At 44.6% G+C, this 18,159-nt stretch overlaps 1 protein-coding gene across 4 annotated transcripts in view; it reads right to left on the reverse strand.

Annotated features, from left to right (window-relative positions):
- ZNF185 (zinc finger protein 185 with LIM domain) overlaps positions 1 to 18,159 on the reverse strand; it is a 53,353-nt gene that overhangs the window by 12,043 nt on the left and 23,151 nt on the right. For 3 of the 4 annotated variants that reach the window (XM_074277504.1, XM_074277501.1, XM_074277502.1), the window contains 15 exons: positions 17,551 to 17,671; positions 16,795 to 16,860; positions 16,228 to 16,266; positions 15,343 to 15,417; positions 13,960 to 14,052; positions 12,232 to 12,315; positions 11,923 to 11,964; positions 11,572 to 11,655; positions 10,409 to 10,501; positions 6,560 to 6,652; positions 5,541 to 5,636; positions 4,097 to 4,183; positions 3,617 to 3,715; positions 2,307 to 2,405; positions 279 to 368 (listed from right to left, as the gene is read on the reverse strand). In XM_074277504.1, coding sequence (XP_074133605.1) covers positions 279 to 368; positions 2,307 to 2,405; positions 3,617 to 3,715; positions 4,097 to 4,183; positions 5,541 to 5,636; positions 6,560 to 6,652; positions 10,409 to 10,501; positions 11,572 to 11,655; positions 11,923 to 11,964; positions 12,232 to 12,315; positions 13,960 to 14,052; positions 15,343 to 15,417; positions 16,228 to 16,266; positions 16,795 to 16,860; positions 17,551 to 17,671 — 1,261 coding nt within the window. The remainder of the gene's footprint in view (positions 1 to 278; positions 369 to 2,306; positions 2,406 to 3,616; positions 3,716 to 4,096; positions 4,184 to 5,540; positions 5,637 to 6,559; positions 6,653 to 10,408; positions 10,502 to 11,571; positions 11,656 to 11,922; positions 11,965 to 12,231; positions 12,316 to 13,959; positions 14,053 to 15,342; positions 15,418 to 16,227; positions 16,267 to 16,794; positions 16,861 to 17,550; positions 17,672 to 18,159) is intronic. The other variant, XM_074277503.1, reaches the window with a different exon arrangement.

The following is an 18,159-nucleotide window of genomic DNA, read 5'->3' on the forward strand; positions in this document are numbered from 1 at the left end:
ATCCCCTCAATTCTCTTGTCCTCTTCCTTTCTACCTCCCTTGGCTTTATTCTGAATATATTTAAAGAAAACAGGTATTCTTCCCAATAGAGTATCTGCTTCTTGAGATAATTTCTTTTGCTATGTGTTCCATCTAGAATTCACAAGGAAGCTAGATGGGCTAAATGACCTCTGAGGTTTCTTGGAGTTCTATGGAGTTGATCCTGTAATCCAGGGCCATATTTTGTTTGTCTCTTCCCCTTCAAATGAGGCCAATCTTGACAGATCCTCCTTGCTTACCTCCGGGTTTCATGTGGCATAAGATCATCTGGGTTGACTGAACTTCCATATCTCTTTTCAGTGGTGGTAACAGTGGAAGCAGAGGAATACCTGCAACCACAGAAACAAAGAACCTCTGAAATGAAAGGAGCCTTTGGAGACCGATTAGTCTCCCCTTCATTCCCTTTCACTTTGTATATGGTACAAACTGAGACCTAGAGAAGAGGGATTTGGCTAAAAGCACTCAGATAGGGGGAGACCAGGCCTAGCAACAGGGTTCCCCCCACTGTAGTGCTCTTTGCTAAGAGAGCAGAGGGCCTATGCGTTGCACACTGCACTAGCATCCGAATTCTTCCATCAAAGGTCACCATGAAAGTGGGTGGGCCCTCAATTAGTGTCTTTTCCTACTTGGTAGTGTTCTCTCTGGGCATGCAGTATTGCAGGTTCATGGAATGCTCAAACTGGTCTTCTGGAGAAAATATAGCATGTTCTTCTGAGCCATGCCTAGTAAAGATAACAAATTGTAGGTTATCTGCCTTAATGCATAGACTTAAGTTCCCCTCGGAGGGACTTCAAAGGAGCTGATGAAAAGCACCTTGCGCTAGATGGTTTAGATTCTAGGCTAGAATCTACAGCTAGCTAACTGCTGTTTTCTTGCCATGGTACCTCAGGCCCTTGTTTAATGAGTGGTGGGGTTCATGCATCACTTGTGGCATTCAATAATGTATGTAAAGGGCACTTGCCCTCTGTGGGGCTACTTTAGAGCTGCCAGCCCATGAAGCGAACGAGAATTCCCCAAGAAACATACCTTACGTTCCCTGCTAGAGCAATATAGAGGCACGTTCTTTTACCAAGTACAAAACATGGATGGGATCCATTGGCTCCTCATTTAACTCTTCTGGAGACCCTGGGTAAGAGGTATAAATACCAGGAGGCCACATTCTGATCAAGGAGCTGTGCTATGCTTTTTCAAGTTTGCTTTTCTTAAAGATGGCTTAGAACCAAAGCACTCTGGGTCAGGCAGAGGTAAATGAGAACAGTACTGACCTTCCCAGGTTCCACTATGGCACTTGCATTCTCTGCTTGAAGTTGGAGCCAGAGGAAAACCTTGACTAGGGCTCTGTAGGGTATGCATGTCAGAGCCGATAAAGGGAATGAGACGTGAGGGCCCATGTGTCGGGATTACAAATATCTTATTTCTCTCTGGAAATCTATGTTGAATCGTAAAGATCCACTATTTTGAACTATTTTTGAGGAAATCAGCTTTTTCCCCCATGAGAGTTCATCTCTGTAGTTCAAGTGGAAATGTACAGTGAAACACAATTCGATATGCACATCTTGGACATAAAGATTTTTTTCTGGCATATAATGGGTTATGTGAGGTCAAGATGCCCTGGTATAAGATGAGGAAAAAGCCTGCTGTCCTAGAAGGCATGTGAAACATCAGGAGGTGTGGTTTTGAGTTCTGGCTTTGCCACAAACTTCATAATGCAGGGTTATTGTGAGGGTCAAATTGGATAAATATAAAGTGCTTGGCAAACTTCAAAGCACTATAGAAATGCTAACTATGAGGACTGATGATGATGATGAAACTAGTCAAGTCCCTTCCCTTCTCTAAGCCTCAGTTTCCCTCATATGTAAAAGGAAAGAGTTTAGAGTTGGTGAGCTCCACCAAGGGCTCTTTCTAGCCCTATCACTCATTTAAGTGTTACTTCCCCCCATTTTGTAGTTTAACAAATCAAGGCTCAAGTGGCCTACCCAGGGTCACACAAAGAATCAAAAATGATGGGCAGCCAGCTGGGAAGTGTAACTAACATGCTTCTTCCATGTTTCTCCATTTTCTCCATCTGGCTTTAGCGGATGGGGCTCTCACTAGGAAACATTATGAGCAAAATTAGCTATTGTTCATGTGGAAAAGGTCTTTTTGATTCTTTGAGGAGCCATTGTGGCTCTAAGGCCACATCAGAGATCAAATGGTTGTCTAAGTCTAGGAGATCTTAGATCAGTGAAGAGAGCAGGGTGAATGCTCTCATTTTGGGAGTTCCCTACCTTGTTGGATTCCAAAAGGAGGGTCTGTAGTCTCTGGGCACCGGTGGAGCCAGAGGTATCTCTCGAACACCGCCTTCTTGAGAATGTGGATCAGGTCGGCTAAAGACAAGTAAATATGCACCAGATTGACGAATACTTGATTCCTCTATGGAAGCTTATTTTGTGCCTTAAAGGCTCTGATTCAAAGTGGTTATTAGTGAAATATTTCTCAAAGTAAATATCACTGCCAGCTGGTCTCAGATTGAATTTCCTTCCAGGGTACATTCGTTTCTAAATGCCCTATAGCAAAGTCATCTTCAGATGGCATAAGATACCACATTCAGTTACTGTCTATCCTCCCCAGTCAGTGGCTGGTGCTAATTGTTTCTTCCTTTTCTTTCTACTTTGCCTTACAATTAAAGAGGCAGCAGTAATTTGGTGGGCAAAGAGCATTGGAACAGAGTCATTTGCTACTTGATGTGCCCGTGGTCAAGAGACATTAAATCATGATGATTTTCCAAATAAATGCAACCTCTGGATGATGACCTAAAACAGCTGCTCAAAATCATCAGTGATCATAAAAATAGAAATCAAAACAAGTCTGTGGGTAGGTACCATTTCAAATTCATCGAGTCAGCAAAGGTGCTAAAAAAAAAACACGGAAGAACTAATTAATGAGGGCTTTGGGGAGAGAAGCATGCTAATTAGTGTTGATAGAAGCGTAAGTTGATTCAGAAATTTTGGAAAACAATTTGGCATCTAGTGAGGAAGGTTTTGAACCCAGACTTACTGATTCCGTGTTCTATTATATTTCATGGGCTTCCAGGTTCTGCTCATGAAATTCACATACCTGATTTTCCAGTTTAAATTGGAATGCTATTGATGCTCATGAACTTCACAATTAAGGGTAGAACTGACTATAAATCATGGCTGCTGCAGATGCCTGGAAGAATCTGCTTCCTTCAGAGGACAATGATGTGTACACTTCATGGTTAGAAACTGAGAGCATCCTTACTGTTCTGCTGTCATTGGACCAGGAAGAAAATTGCTACACTGTGATCAGATTGAATGTGAAGTTGACTTATTGTAACAAATATTGTAACAACAAAGTTGACAAATTATAACAGATTCTGCTCGGAAGCAAGGAAACAATTGCAGTGGGAAACAGACACATTTTTCTATCTAAGTTCTAGTCTTGGCTGTCGGGTAGTTTTATTGTTGATCTTGGATAAGTCACTTGCCCTCTGAAAGCCTTTGTTTCCTCTAGAATAAAATTAGGGGCCTGAGCAGGCCAGACTGTACTGATCCCTGGCATCCTCTGGCCCCCTTACCTTGGTTTGTTGACTTCCACAGGTTGCTGTTTACCAGGGCCCTCATAGTCTTCTCCATGAATGCCACTGAGGAAGTGATCACCATAGCTGAGGATGGGTCTGCATGGGAAGAAAAGAATACTTGAGTCCTTTCAGCAGGATGTGGGGTTAGCTAAAGAAATGCTGAGGTCCATGCTGGAGAATCAGGCTGTGTGGGTTCTGGCAGCAGCGTCCATTTAGGCCTGCTGTGGAATCTGCAAAGCAGCCTGCGGTCCATTGTGGAAAAGCCAAGCAAACCAAATGAAGAGTCGACACATTTCCATCACTTTGGGTCAAAGGCCCTTTTGCAATGTTCTCAGGGTTCTCCTAGGCCTACATTTGTTCTCCTAGTTACTTTCTTGTGGCTGGACTGTTTCGTCTGCCCTGTCTTCCCTGCTATGAATGCTATATATTAAGGCCTGCAATCACTAGGGAAAGGTCAAGCTCTGGAGCCAGACTTACCCTTTCTTAGAGGGAAGGTCTACTTCATCCAGATCATTTTGTGAACCAGAAGAGCCATGGTTACTGTCAGTTGACCAGGTACTTGCCCTGTTAGAGGCAAAGACCCATTAGAAGCCTCAGGACTCTGCATCTGGTTTCCTCTAACTACAAGTACCCATTGTTAAGACATTAAGCATGAGAAGTTAAGAGATTGCATTCCTTGTGGCAGCACTCATGGGTGTCTCAGTTTCCCCATCTGGAAAATTGGGATCATTCCAGACCCAAGTTCCAATTCATATTTGAAATGTCTGCATCAGCTAAATGCAAGCAGGAGAGAGCATCTGGTCACGTGGAAATTGCAAAGCCAGATTCAGGCTTCAAGACAAAGTCCTAGCAATTCGAGTCCTCCAGAAGAGGAATTCATGGTCTGGGGAGCTAATGAGCTCCCCCTCACTGGTTGAGGAAGTCCGAGGATCTTCAAGCAGAGGTTGGAAACCTTTTGTTAGGGCTCTAGTCAGGAATGAGCTGGATAATGTCCTAGGATTCTAGGGGGATAAGTCATGGGATTCCTGCCAAAAATTGAGCAATCTGAAATTTGATTTGATTGCAAAGCATTTCCTTGTTCCAGGCCCTGGTTTCTCCATCTGTCAAATGAGGGAGATTGACAAGTTTATGTCTAATGATGGTCTCTGCCAGCTCTGAAATGTTCAGGTTCTCTTACTCCCGAGGTGCAATTTCATCAAGTGTCATGGGCTAGAGTGAAGCCAATCCAGGGTTTATTACATGCCAGGTGCCAGGCACTGGGTGCCAAGGACAAAAGCAAAACAATCCTTGCTTTCTAGTGGCTCACATTCTGTTTGGGGGGTGGGGGGGATAGCATGGGCAGAGATACCAAATCTGTATATTTTGATGTGGGGAGGAAGGTACCAGCAATCTGGTATGGCAAGAAAGGCCACCCCTAGAAAGTAGCATTTGAGCCAAATGGAGTAGACTAGGGATTCGAAGAGGTAATGATGAGGAGAGAGTGCATTCCAGACAAGTGAGATAGACAGCCAGTGCCATTAAAAAAAACCCAAAAATCCCAAACAAAAACTCAACAAAAAAAAAAAAATCAGAAAATGGAGTGCCACAGATTGGAAATGGCGAGAAGGCTGGTGTGAAGGCATTGTAGTATATGTGAAGGAATGTAATGATTAAAATGGTCAAGAAGGTAGACTCTGAGCAGATTGTGAAGGGCTCTAAATGTAAAAAGTAATTCATATTTGTTCCAAGTAGTAATTGGGAGCCAGTGGAATTTCTTAAGTAGGGAAGTGACAAAAAGCTGTCAACATTTCTGTAAGGAATATCAGCAAGAGTGTCCAGAGGCTAGCTCAGAGAAAGGGACGTGGTGGAGAGTAGCCCTGAAGCTGGGCATGAATTCAGGATAAGCTAGAAGAGTCAAAGTTTGCCCCCTAAGCCTCAGTACCTGTCAGCATCATCTGGATAGGTATCTTTGTCCCCTTCCTCTGTGGGAATGTCCTCTTTAGTGCTGGAAATGTTTCTTTCCTTATGCTCTGAAGTTCTAGAGAGGAGACAATTTGTTCAGAAAAGATGCCGCTCTATCTCGTGGACATTCATCCTTTCCCAAGGAACTTAAAAGCCCCTCAGAGATTTGTTTAAAGCCTTGGTTTTTAGGTGCTAGTCATCTCCCTCCACTCTGCTCTCCCAGTCTCTGCATACACATGCACAACACACAACCCCGGGCATGTAACACCACCACTGAGATTTCAGAAGCTGAGGACATAGCATCTGGCAACATACACCCTATTTCACATCTGCAGTGTGCTTCTACAGGTCTTTTAAAATAAGTCTCAGTCCCCCCCACAAAAAAAAAGTCTCAGTGATTTTCATAGACAAGAGTCTACTCTGTCAGAGTACCACAAAAGAAAAGCTCAGGGCTCACCAATCCATTTTATGCTAGAAGAAACTGAGATCCAGAAAAGGTAACATAGCAAATAAGTAACAGAACTGGGAGTATAATCTTGCTTTGTTCCTAGACTCCCAGCCCAGGATATTTTTCATTCTACTTCCATTGCCTTCTAGGAAAAAAAAATGACTAATATGCTTGAAAGTGACAACTTCGTTGAGAATCCCAGGAGGAATCAACCTTGTCTTTAACCTGGGAGTTTGACCTGTTAAAGGAACATAATTCTGTGCTGTTAGGCTTCTCTCACTGTCCTTGGGGCAGAAGCACATAGCAGGACCTGGGTAGGTGGAACTACCTTATTTCCTGAAAAAACACTTTCCATGTTTCCTTACACACACACACACACACACACACACATGCACACGCACACACGTACACACACATGCATGTGTGTGTGTGCATGTGTGTGTGTGTGTGTGAGAGAGAGAGAGAGAGAGAGAGAGAGAGAGAGAGAGAGAGAGAGAGAGAGAGAGAGAGACTGCCAGATCATATCCTCTGCCCAATCTCCACCATTTTACCTCTTCTGACTGGTCTCTGAGGAAAGGTCAAGAAGAGTGGACTCCATTTTGGGCTCCTGGGATAGCAGAGTGTGAGTTTCTTCTTTCTTCCCACTAATGAAGGAAAAAGAAAGTATGATCAGACCCCTCTTCCATCTATCATCAATTATGAATTATTGAGGACTAGCCAACAGAGATTCAGAACTGGAAGGAACCTTACAAAGGTCCCAGAGACTGAAGGAGATAAAAGGCCTTGCCCAAGATCATTTAGAAAAGTAGAATCTGAGCTAGGATACACACCCAGGTCTTGGGCCTCGAATTCCATTGTCCCCATGTGGCTTCCCCACTTTTTGCTTTGGGGCTAGATGAAAATATGGTACAGAAACCAGCTTTGGGTCGGGAGGCAGAGACTCTGGGTTCCAATCCTGTCTTTGATTCTTGGGAAAATGTCTTTGTTCCCCCCCCCAGACCATATTTTCTCCCCTGTAAAAAAAAAAAAAAAAAAAAAAAAAGAGGATTGGACTAGATGATCTCCCTACTACTATGGAAGTCTAGAGACAGTATTCTGTCTCTATGGCAACAGCTCGGCAGTAGCTGCTGGGACTTATCAGGCGACCACAGTTCGATAAAAACATCTATTGAGCCCACTCGGCTCCCTCTGCTCTGATTCTTTCCTTGTCACGTAGCCGCAGCTTTTAATGTGGCTTCCCTGCTGGGGTGAGAACAGGCTGGCCACCCGACAAGAACATCTTGGTCTGCTTGGCAATTACGCTTATTTTTGGAAATGAATAAATTGGCTTTCTGGACCACATCAGCCATATCTGAGTCATTTCCCCCAGAGCCTGATCCTTAGCGGGGGAGCTCAGGAAATGAAGTCTTTCTGCCTATCATGCTGAGGGGCCAGCCTCTGCACTAAACCATCAGCCCTGCCAGGGGTCCAGCAGGCCTGGTTAAGCTTTCCTCACCACTATCACCCCTTTGGGGGCCTCTCCATATTGTTCCCCTTCTTGGGTTTTTAAAAAATCATATGTGAGGGTGCATGGGGGCAAAGGAACATGGCTGTATATGTGGGTAAATGAGGGGGAGCTGTGAGTACATTAAGGGTGTATGTGTGCATGAGGGGCATTGGGTTATGAGAGGTTGCATGAGGAGAACCCAGAAAAGCCATAGGAATGAGGGGAATAAGAGAAATACACCATATATAAATGTATGGCTTTTTAAGTGTGTGCAGGCAACATGTGGCTAGAGAATTAAGGGAGGAGGGAAAGTAATTGCTTCTGCTGGTTGATGTAAGTCAACCATTGTTTAGGTGTAGCGATCGTAACTGACTCTCATAAGCCTTTGTTACATGGTTTATAAGCAGCTATGTGAAAAAGCCAGTCCTCCCCTTTTTAAGTATTTTGTTGTACTTTGCCCATGTGCTGGCCTTCTGAGAAGGCACTGGGACAACTGGTACTTTTGGCTTTCCTCTATTCCTTGTCCTCCCGGATACCTTGGTGCCATGATTGTTACCCAGAGGTAGGATCAGCTCACTAGAAGGATGAGTCTACGATGACATGGTAGTTTATATTGAGCCTAGATGCATATCTTCAAAGGAGATCAGTGGGAGAATCTGGCCTGGTCCCCTAGGATCCTATTTGAGGATCTTTGGTGTTATAGTTCCATCAGCATAAGCATGTGTACACCCTTTACTTTTCCTCTGTCACCCTGAAGGGTATGTTATCAACTATCTAGAGACTTGCAAAATATCTGTATGAATTAGACTATGCCTTTTAGGCTAGTGTCCCAGCAAGGGTGGTCTACTTATATTAGAAAGACTGTCCTTAAAGTGCCACTCACTGTGCAAATTGGCAGCAGTCCCCCTCCCCTAAGTCACCTAAAATCCCATTATTTGTCCTAAAATGCATTCTATGGCCAATAGGAGCTAACACTGAAACCATGGCCTCTCCCCTTTTGACAGATTAGGTATGGGTGATCCTTAGAAGGGGCCCCTTGAGAATGAACAGCTCCTCCGATGGAAGATGGAAGCTACCTGATGGGGAACTCTCAACAGTATAAGGTGGGTTCCTGATAGTCTGAGGCTAGACCCCCTCATTGCAAGAAGACATGAATGGTACGGCATTAACCTATAGCACTGACCTAGTATTAGCAGGATAGGCTCATCACGGATAGCATTTGAACATTAGTGTGGCCAGAGCAGCCTAGCCTTAATCAGAGCTTAGGCCAGGCTTGAAACTGGGCCACAGGATGCCCATCAATTGGGGAATAGATGAATAAGGTATGCTATACGAAGATATTATTCTTCTATAAGAAATGACAAGCAGGCTGATTTCAGAAAAGCCTGAAAAGACTTACATGAATTGAAGCTGAGTAAAGGGTTTTTTTTTTTCATCCATTTAATCTTTCCTTTTCCTTTTTTTATTATTAAAGCTTTTTATTTTCAAAGCATATTCATAAATTTTCAACACTCATCCTTGCAAAACCTTGCATTCCAAATTTTTTCCCTCCCTTCCCCTCATCCCCTTCAGACAGCAAGTAATCTAATCTGTGTTAAACATGTGCAATTCTTCAATACACATTTCCACAATTATCTTGCTGCACAAGAAAAATCAGATCAAAAAGAAAAAAATGAGAAAGAAAATAAAATGCAAGCAAACAACAACAGCAAAAAAGAGCGAAAACACTATTTGTGATCCACATGCAGTCCCCTCTGCCCTCTCTTTGGGTGAAGATGGCTCTTTTCATCACAAGACCATTGGAACTGGCCTGAATCACCTCATTGTTGAGAAGAGCCATGTCCATCAGAGTAGATTATTGTGTAATCTTGCTGTTGCCGTGTATAATGATCGCCTGATTCTATTCACTTGATGCTGAGTAAAGTGAACAGAACTAAGGGAACATTGTACACAGTAACAAGATTATGTGATGATCAACTATGATGGACTTGGCTCTTTTCAACAATGGGGTGATTCAATGCAATTCCAATAGATTTGTGATAGAAAGAAACATCTGCATCCAGAGAGAGAACTATGGAGACTATGTGAATCAAAGCATAGTATTTTCACCTTTGTTGTTGTTTGTTTGCTTTTTTTTTCTTTCTCATGTTTTTCTCCCTTTTGAATTGCCTTTTTTTTTTTTTTTTTGCATAGCATGATGAATATGCAAATACATTTAGAAGAATTGCCCATGTTTAACCTATATTGGATTGCCTGCCATCTAGAGAAGGGTGTTGGGAGGAGGGAGAAAAATTTGGAAGACAAAGTTTTGCAGAGGCAAATGGTGAAAAAAATATCTTTCATGTATTTGGAAAAATAAAAACCCATTTAAAAAAAGAAGGTGAGTTGGAGCCTCAAGTCAAGGGAACCTGGAGCTAGCAGCCAGTGGTGAATAGTGTCCTGTCTGAAAACATGGAAGGCCAGGAAATCTGGGGAGGGGGGAGAATTCTTGGCAGTCAAGCCTTTTAAGCCTAAGTACCTGGCCTGCATTAAAAAGGCTCAGGACAAGAAGGTACAGTCTAGTTCTCTGACTCTACTCTTGGCAGAACTTGTAAGGGACAGGGAGGAATAATGAGAACTCTGAGTAGTCATGGGTATCAATCAGGGCAAAAATCAAGATATGCAGGAGGAAGGTACAGGAAGTCCTTTATGCAGAAGCATACCTATGATCCTATGTTCTGTTCTCAGATTATACTCACCAGCTGCTGGCCTTGGGGTCAGCAGGCAGTGTACGATAACACTTATACTTATAGCTACACTGTAGTTGACATGCTTTGCTTTCTTTGATCACTGTAACCACTCTGGGAGAGGGGTACTATGGATATTTTATTGCTATTCTAGTTTTAGACACAGAGAAACAAAAGAGTTCCTTTACCTGTACTCTTGAACTTTGGGAGTTGAAAAGAGATTCCTGGACACGTTTCCGGGCCAAGATGAGGAGCTTGGTCTCTCTCTGCTTGAATCAGAACTATAAGAGAGGGAGAGAATATAGAATCAGACCCCCTTAACAAGTCCACATGCAGATGTTGCTGGATCTGGGACGGTTAGAAAGCTAGCTGACTCCTAAACCATTGAGAGGAGGTAGAGAGGAAGGCTCAGAGGTCAGGAGTAGGGAGAGCCAAAGAGACGGCACTATGAGGAAAGGCTGGGGAGGGGGGAAACCTTTTTTAATTTCCATTTTTCTTTTTCATTTGTGAATTTAGCAGAGAGCAACAAACACCAAAATTTAAGTATCCAAATTAAAAATAGAAAAGCATAAACTGTAAATGTCTATTGTGTACAGATTTTTTAAAAGTGGATAAGAAGTTGAACATGATAGCAGCAAAACTGCCAAGAGAGGGTGGAAGATTTGCAAAGTTTTTAGTAAAACCTCTTCTCTAGGGTGAAGGACATGAAGATAAAAGAGGAGACGCAGCTGCTTAGGGCTCTTAGTCTCCATTAGGGGAGAGGAGGCTAGCTTTGGAAGAGGGACGTGGGAGCAAATCCAGAGCTTTATATGACCCCGAGCAAGGCAGCTAATCTCTTGGGGCTTGTCTAAAAATTCGGGCTTAGGCCAGCTGCAGTTGTAAATCCATAAATTCCCCCTAGCATGGTGACTTCATAGGTGTAAGGAGCACCCAGGGAGGGCCCCTTCTACCAAAACAGGTCTGCACCTCCTTTACAATTTTCCAATTTCAAGAGTTGCCTGGTCCACTGAGAAGTGGCACACCTTGGGCAAGAGCAGCTAGAATTGTGAGCCTTGAGCTCAGGATTTTCAGCCTCTAAAGCCTGTTCTCTATCCACCAGGCCAGGCTACCTCTCGTGAACTAGACACGGGTAAGAAAATAATTCAGTGCATGGGGGAAGTCAGCCAGAAAGGCCTAATGTTGAAGCCTTTCCCTCTCTCTTGCTGTGCTCTATTCCCAAGGTAGAGGGCTAAGGCTGCTGCCTCAGCAAGAGATAAAGAGTCCTCTCAAGCCTATTGCTTTTAGGGAAACTGAGGCTATGAGGGGAGATCAGAGCAAAGTGAAATGATTAAAACAAATGGGAAATGACTACCTGGTGAAGTTGAAAAATTGTCTTGCCAAAGATGGCAGCGTCTGACTCTTCTCAGAAGGGGCTTCATCCTCTGCGATTTCAACCCTTCAAGGCAACAGCACAGATATTCTCAGTAAAGAGATGCAAGTGGTCCCCAGGGCCGGATATCTCCCTAATTTATATAGCCTCTTCTCTTTTAAAGCTGGTAGTGCCCAGTGAAACCACCCAAGCAATAGCTCCTGCTTTCCTAGGCCAGGAGAGCACAAGGTCTTCTCTTCTAGCCCACCCCAGTCTCAGGGGAGGAGAGCCAGAGGAGACCTTCTCCTCAGTCCAGGGAAAGAACTGCTAGAAGCCTTGTTGCTCGAACCTTACCTCTTAGCCATGTAAGCAGGTGCTGAGTCCTGAGCAGAACTCCTGCGAGGGGGATACAAAGAACAAGTTAGATGTTGGCAGGGAGCAGTATAAAATAAAGTGTGTGTGACCCAAGACTGACTCATCCGTTGCTATCCTCCCGATCAAATTCAAATGCTTTATAACCTTGCACCCTTTAAGCCAGCCCTGTCCCACCTCCCAGTCTCCACCTCTTGGTCTCTTTCCTCCACCCCCCCCCCCCCCATTCCTTAGCTCAAGGTGTACTGCCCACAGCTCCCTTTCTCCCCTCCTCCCGAGACATGCACTCACTCTGAGTTCTTCTTGGCAGCAGACAGCACATAGGAGCGCCCCCAGGTGGCAGCTCGTGGAAGCTGGCCGGAGGAAGCTTCAGCTCTAGAAGAGCAAGAGTGGGCAGGAGGAAAGGTCAGAGGTCAGGACTCTGACCATCCCTCCATCTCCCACTGCACTCCCTTGGGGACATATGGCACATTCTTCTAGCCTGCTCACCTGGCTTCTTGCTGCTTAGGGTACATACAGGGTGGTGTGTACAAAAGAACAAGGAGTCCTAATTCTCTATCTGCTCCATGCCAGCCCACCTCTGTTTCAATCAAGAGAGCAGGGAGAATGGGGCCCATCACCATTATAACTTGCTAAGACTTGAATTCTTTCTGAGAGAGAAAACTGCCCAGAAACTGGGGGTCATCCCCACAATTTGAGTTCACATAGCCCCTTAAGGGTCACCTCTGCCTTTCCAACCATCGCCATGCCAGGCTGGGGGTGCAGGGCTTGTTACAACAAGGAAGCTGAAGCTTAGAGACTTAAGATGACTAGCCTCTGACCCACACTCCTAAGAACAGAAATCAGGGCTTATTCCTAGGCTTCGGACTCCTAGCCCAGGTATTCTTTTCCACCATATTGAGTTCTCTCTCAATCATATTATGTCTGAATAAAATCAGCCTCATTAGGTGGGAAATTGTTTAGGGGAATGAGAAATGAGAACATAGAATGAGAGAGCCTGTAAAGAGGACCCCTTCCCATTGCCCAGATTTTCCCTTTCCACCATCTCTGTCATGTTTACACCCTAGTAGTACAATGGGGGAGGGAACCTCCCCTGATTTGGAGTCAGAGCATTTGTTAAATCTCAGCTTTTCCTTTTACTTTGGGCAGTGCTCCCCAAACCTGTATCATCTAGATGACTAGATGTAGTAGCAGTAGCCCTAAATCTAGGTTTCTGTGAGATCTTCCAAGTTTTTTTTTTAACTGGACTATGATTTCATGAGGAAACTGAAGCAGACAGAGGTTAGGTGATCTGCTGAGGGTTTCACAGCTTAAAAATGTTTGAGGTCCAATTTGAACTCAGATATTCCTGACTGCATCCTCAGCATTTACCCACTGCTCCACATAGTGGACTGCCAGACACCTTTGATAGGCCATCTAGTCCGATCTCGTTTCTCAGAGGAAGAAACTGAGGGGAAAAAGCTTATGTGGCTTGTTCTCTTGACTCCAACCTGGCTGAGCTCTTTGCTGTCCCCCAAACACAGTCTTTCACAGACTCTTAAAGCTTGAAAAGAACCTTTGAAAATCTAACTCTCCTCATTTTGCAAGTGGTGAAACTAAGGTCCAAAGAGGGGGAGGAACTTCCTTGTGTAAAATTCATTTTTACTTTCACTTCCAAATTCTCCCTCACCCATTGAAAAAACAAGAAATACAATACTTATTACACATATGGTCATGCAAAGCACATTTCTGCTTTAGCGTTCATGAGAAAGAAAGGAGAGGGAGAGACAGAGAGAGACAGAAAGGGAGAGGGAGACAAAGAAGAGAAGAGAGCTAGAGAGACACAGACAGACAAAGAGACAGAGGAAGAGGCTCAGAGACACAGACAGAGAGGAGAGGGGGACCAGAGAGAGAGGGAGACAAAACCCTCCGAATGCAGCTGCGCAGCTCATTGTACTATATACCAAGTGACCTCGAGAATGCCTTCTAGCACTGGCACACGAGAAAAAGCAAAGAGGGTCATTCCTAAAGCACACTCACATCTTCTTGTGGTATTCATCAGGAATGACTTTATAACCAGAGACCACGTGTCGGGGCAGTTTGGTACTGGCAGGTTTCCCTGGAATTGTAGAACTGGGAAAGAAAAGCAAACTCAGTTGGTGCCACACCCAATATATAGCCACAGGCCTGTGGAGCTGTCCAGGGTCCCAAACATGCGAAGTCTTGGCTTCATCAGACCCACAGATGGATCTAAGAGACTCTCCCTACTTTTTTAGACTCAGCCAGCCACATGGAGAAAAGTACTAAACCCAGCCTTTTGTGAATGGAGGTCTTGGGTTCCCCTGAACCCAGGAGAGTGGGCTACAAGCTCTTTCCTGCTTAAAGCTCTTTCCTGAAGACTTAGTGTGAGATGTCTCTCTAGCCAAACTCACATTGAGGGATATGGTACTTTGTAACCATATTGTGCTATAGAAATAGGAACTATTCTGCTTGGGGCTCCACTGATATGCTTCAAGGAGGCAGGCCTGAGCAATGAAGATAAAGCAACCTTTTTTCTGAGGACCAGTCCTACCTATGTCTGGACAGGCTCATCACCAAGGGGATGACGGCTAGAGGAGAAACTAGTTGGGCCCCAACAACTCAGGAATTCAGCAAATAAATCATTTGTATGAATTGGGGGGGGGGGAAGCTATCAGCACCAGCAAAGGGAGTATCTACCTTCTCCACAAATTTTCCATGTGAAGTGCTTTGGGAATCCAAGGCTAGATATCAGCTGTCATTATGGGGATGCTGTGAGGAGCTAACTCAAACAGGTACCTACAAAATGCTCAGAAGAGTCCCAGACTGAGATCCAGCACCTAGCATAATGTGTGGCACACAGTAGGTGCTTAATAAATGCTTGTTAAATGACTGATTGAGCTCCTCAACACTAGCCAACGATGCTACCATTTGCATCGGCTTCCCTCTGGCCACATCAGGCCTGACCTTAAAGGACTGGACTGTTGCTACCAAAACCCACACTTTACTGTTGTGACAAGAAAGACAGATGCACAGCCATAGTTTTGTATGTCTCAGAGTGTCTCCAAATCTATCTCAGGCCTATGTGTGTGGAGGAGAGGAGATGAAGAGGGAAGGAAGTGACTGCCTAATTCCTAAAATACAATGAATCTGACCCCACTTAAATTCATTGGTAAAGATTTGCCGAACCTCAGCACTAGTCAACTACCCACTTCCCACGGAGCTGTTGGCTGCTTCCTGTCCTTGTCCCACCACTCCACACTTAATAGTTACTTGCTGAACTGGGAAGAGCCCCTTGGCAGGGCATGAAAAAGGCCATACTGGCCATGGGCAGCAAGACTACTTGGTACTCTTAATATGTGTTCTTTGATGAGATTTCTACTTCTTGCCTCCCATCAGACTAACCTTTTGGAAGTTTCCATAGGTGGGCAATGAATCTGTGGCTGAGATGTGCTATCAACAGGCTTGGTGAACACGCCCCTGTATGAACCCAAGGAGGAGACATCTCATTAGTACCCAAAGCAATTTAGAATAGTTGGCAGAAGAAATCCATTGAAAGAGAGCACAGCCCACATGATCCTGGAGGTGGGCTGGCATAGGTTTGCCAGAGACAAAGCGACTCCTTACAGGGGAGTAAGCAGGCCTGCCCATGCACCAGGATTCTAGAGAGGGCATCTCTTCAAGTTGGACCGACATTATATCAAACCCATGGAGAGAGAGACCCTCCTTTCCTATGGCATGACATTTTCCCTAGCTCAAGCTAATCTTATGGCCTTGTGGCTGTTACACTACACCCTGGGGGGATGATAGATCTATCTTGGATCCCTCCATCTCAGGGGTTTTGCTTACAAAAGGAAAACCATCCCTCTTCAGGTATTCATTATCCTGGAAAGTATCTGCTGAGGCTCTAAGTTGCAGTATAGTCCTTCCTGACCAGCAACTTCGCTCCTAGCTCTGATTTATTAGAAGTCAACTTTCTAGGCCCTGAGGAAGCCTTCTGAGGCTCTCTCAGGCAGACCATTCTGAAATGGGCCCTCCACAGACAAGGACCCCAGCCATGTGGTGAGTGCTACCTTTTTCTAAAGCTCCAAATGCACTTCCTCTGGGTCAGTTACCATAAATTGATCCCTCTTTTTTCCTTTGTCCAAAAATCCCAGATGGAAGATTAGGAACGATCTCACTAAATATACTATCAATCGCTGGGCTAGAGTCAAATCACTGGCCTTGGCAAGAACCCAGAGCCCCACCATTCTCCTAGTTTTTTCGACTCTCCTGCCTGTTAATACCTACCTGATAATGTAGCCTGGTGCAGCCTTGGGAGCTGGAGTCCTGCACAGAAAAAGAAAAAGCCAAGAAGTCAAGAGCTGCTGGTTTCAACACAACAGGGAGGCCAGGCAAGGATAGTTTTAAAGGCCCTGAAGGAAAAGAGCCACAAAGGCAGGCAGGGTCTTCTGACATGGCCAGTTTGCTCTTTACACAGCCCACCTTGCTTTCAGAGTTTGGGCAGCAGACATGGGCTAACAGAGAAAATCCTCTCCCTGGCATGGAACGTCCTCCACTCTATGATCGTTGGCTGACAAAGCCATTATCCTGGCTCTAACATTGGCAGGAAGAAACTGACTAATTTCCATTGAGTGAGAATCTCCCACAATGCACAGAAATGTATATCACTTCTCTTGTAGCATCTGACCCCACTGCCCATAGGGCTCTCAAGAACATCCTCATCCTCTGCATTTCTACCACCTGTGTGATGAGAAGTGCTGGGCTAGATGAAAGGGCTACCTTCTACCTAACGGGCCTTACTCCTGTCTCAGTGAAGAACAAACAAAGGAGTTTGAAAAGGTGGCTTTATCATACCTCTCCTTCTGAGTTGTTACAGGTGGAGGTTCAGATGAAGACTGCTCCTGGGTGGGAGGTAACTCTCTGGGGAGGAAAAGGTATAACTTTGTTGACGGTCTCAGGCAATAGTGTTCCCCCCCCCCCCCCAGCTACATTCTTGAAGGGGAAAGCAAGTCCATCTTAATCTCATGTCCCTACCCCATGTACTGCATCAAATCTGCCTCATGTACCCAGCCAGTCTATGTTCTCCCAAGTCGCCACCCTCTTCCACTAAATGCTTCTGTCTGATACACCTGGTGGCCTCTGGGCCACATTGATAGGAGCTCTTCCTTCCTCATTTAGTTAAGTGGTGAATGAGTGACAAAGAATATGACTTAAGATATGACAGTTCAATCACTGTTAAGTCAAGTGTCAGGAAGCTAGGCTGACCACCTGAAACTAAGAAAAAAATGTCTCTAGCTAGCATTAGGACAGGGGAAAAGGGTATTCAAAGACAAGCAGGGATAAGGAGTACAAGGAAGTAGTCATGGTCCTATCAAAATCTCTGTTCCTCCTTGTCCCTCCCCCCAGTCCTTGCCTAGTGCCTTAGGCCAGACACTGGCATGCTATTAGGGCCTGGATCTTGGCTAAACTGAGCCTCTTTCACCATCTTCATCAGGGCCCCTTTCCTTCCCTGCCCTTTTCCATTCCTTCCCCTCTTCATTCACAGGCAGAGAAGTAGTAGGGAATGCAGCATTCCAAAATCACGATCGGGAATTTCTGTAGAATACTCACATGGTCTGGCCTTCTGTATCATCTGGTTTATGAATCCAGCTCTTGTCCCCTTTGATGAGGTTTCGGACTTTTATTTGTTTGATGACATTTTTTCTATCATCTTCTCCGGATTGAGAACGTCCTATAAAGAAAGTATAGATTGCTACTTTCAAAAGGAAAATGGAATCGGGAGCAGGGAGAAGTAACCCTCTCATGGGTAAGTATGAACAGTGTCCCTCAGTAGTCAAAGCTTAGGAGCCATTTGTTTGAAGGGTCCTATTCATCTGGGTGAAAGATAATCATCTATTAGCTAAGTAAGATTCTATGCCTGGGTCATCATTATCATGGGTGGGTGGGTAGGGGTGGTTAATCTGTATTAATCCTTTCTTCAACTATTGCAAGTATTAGTCCTGCTCACTGAGGGCCACAAATAAATAAAGGAAACCAAAGGGATCTTTACTCAAACCAATGGTTACAGTGAAGGCTAAGATCTTCTTTCCTGTTTCTCAATTACACCCAAATTCAGTCTTTCTTTGTGACAGATATGTCCACTGTCTATTCCAGGGACAGAAGTGGAGGCAGTTTTGCCCATTTCCATTCTAGAGAATATCTGCAGTCCAAAGATCCTTC

This window comes from Sminthopsis crassicaudata, chromosome X (genome assembly GCF_048593235.1).
Source record: "Sminthopsis crassicaudata isolate SCR6 chromosome X, ASM4859323v1, whole genome shotgun sequence".
Classification (NCBI taxonomy): Eukaryota; Metazoa; Chordata; class Mammalia; order Dasyuromorphia; family Dasyuridae; genus Sminthopsis; species Sminthopsis crassicaudata.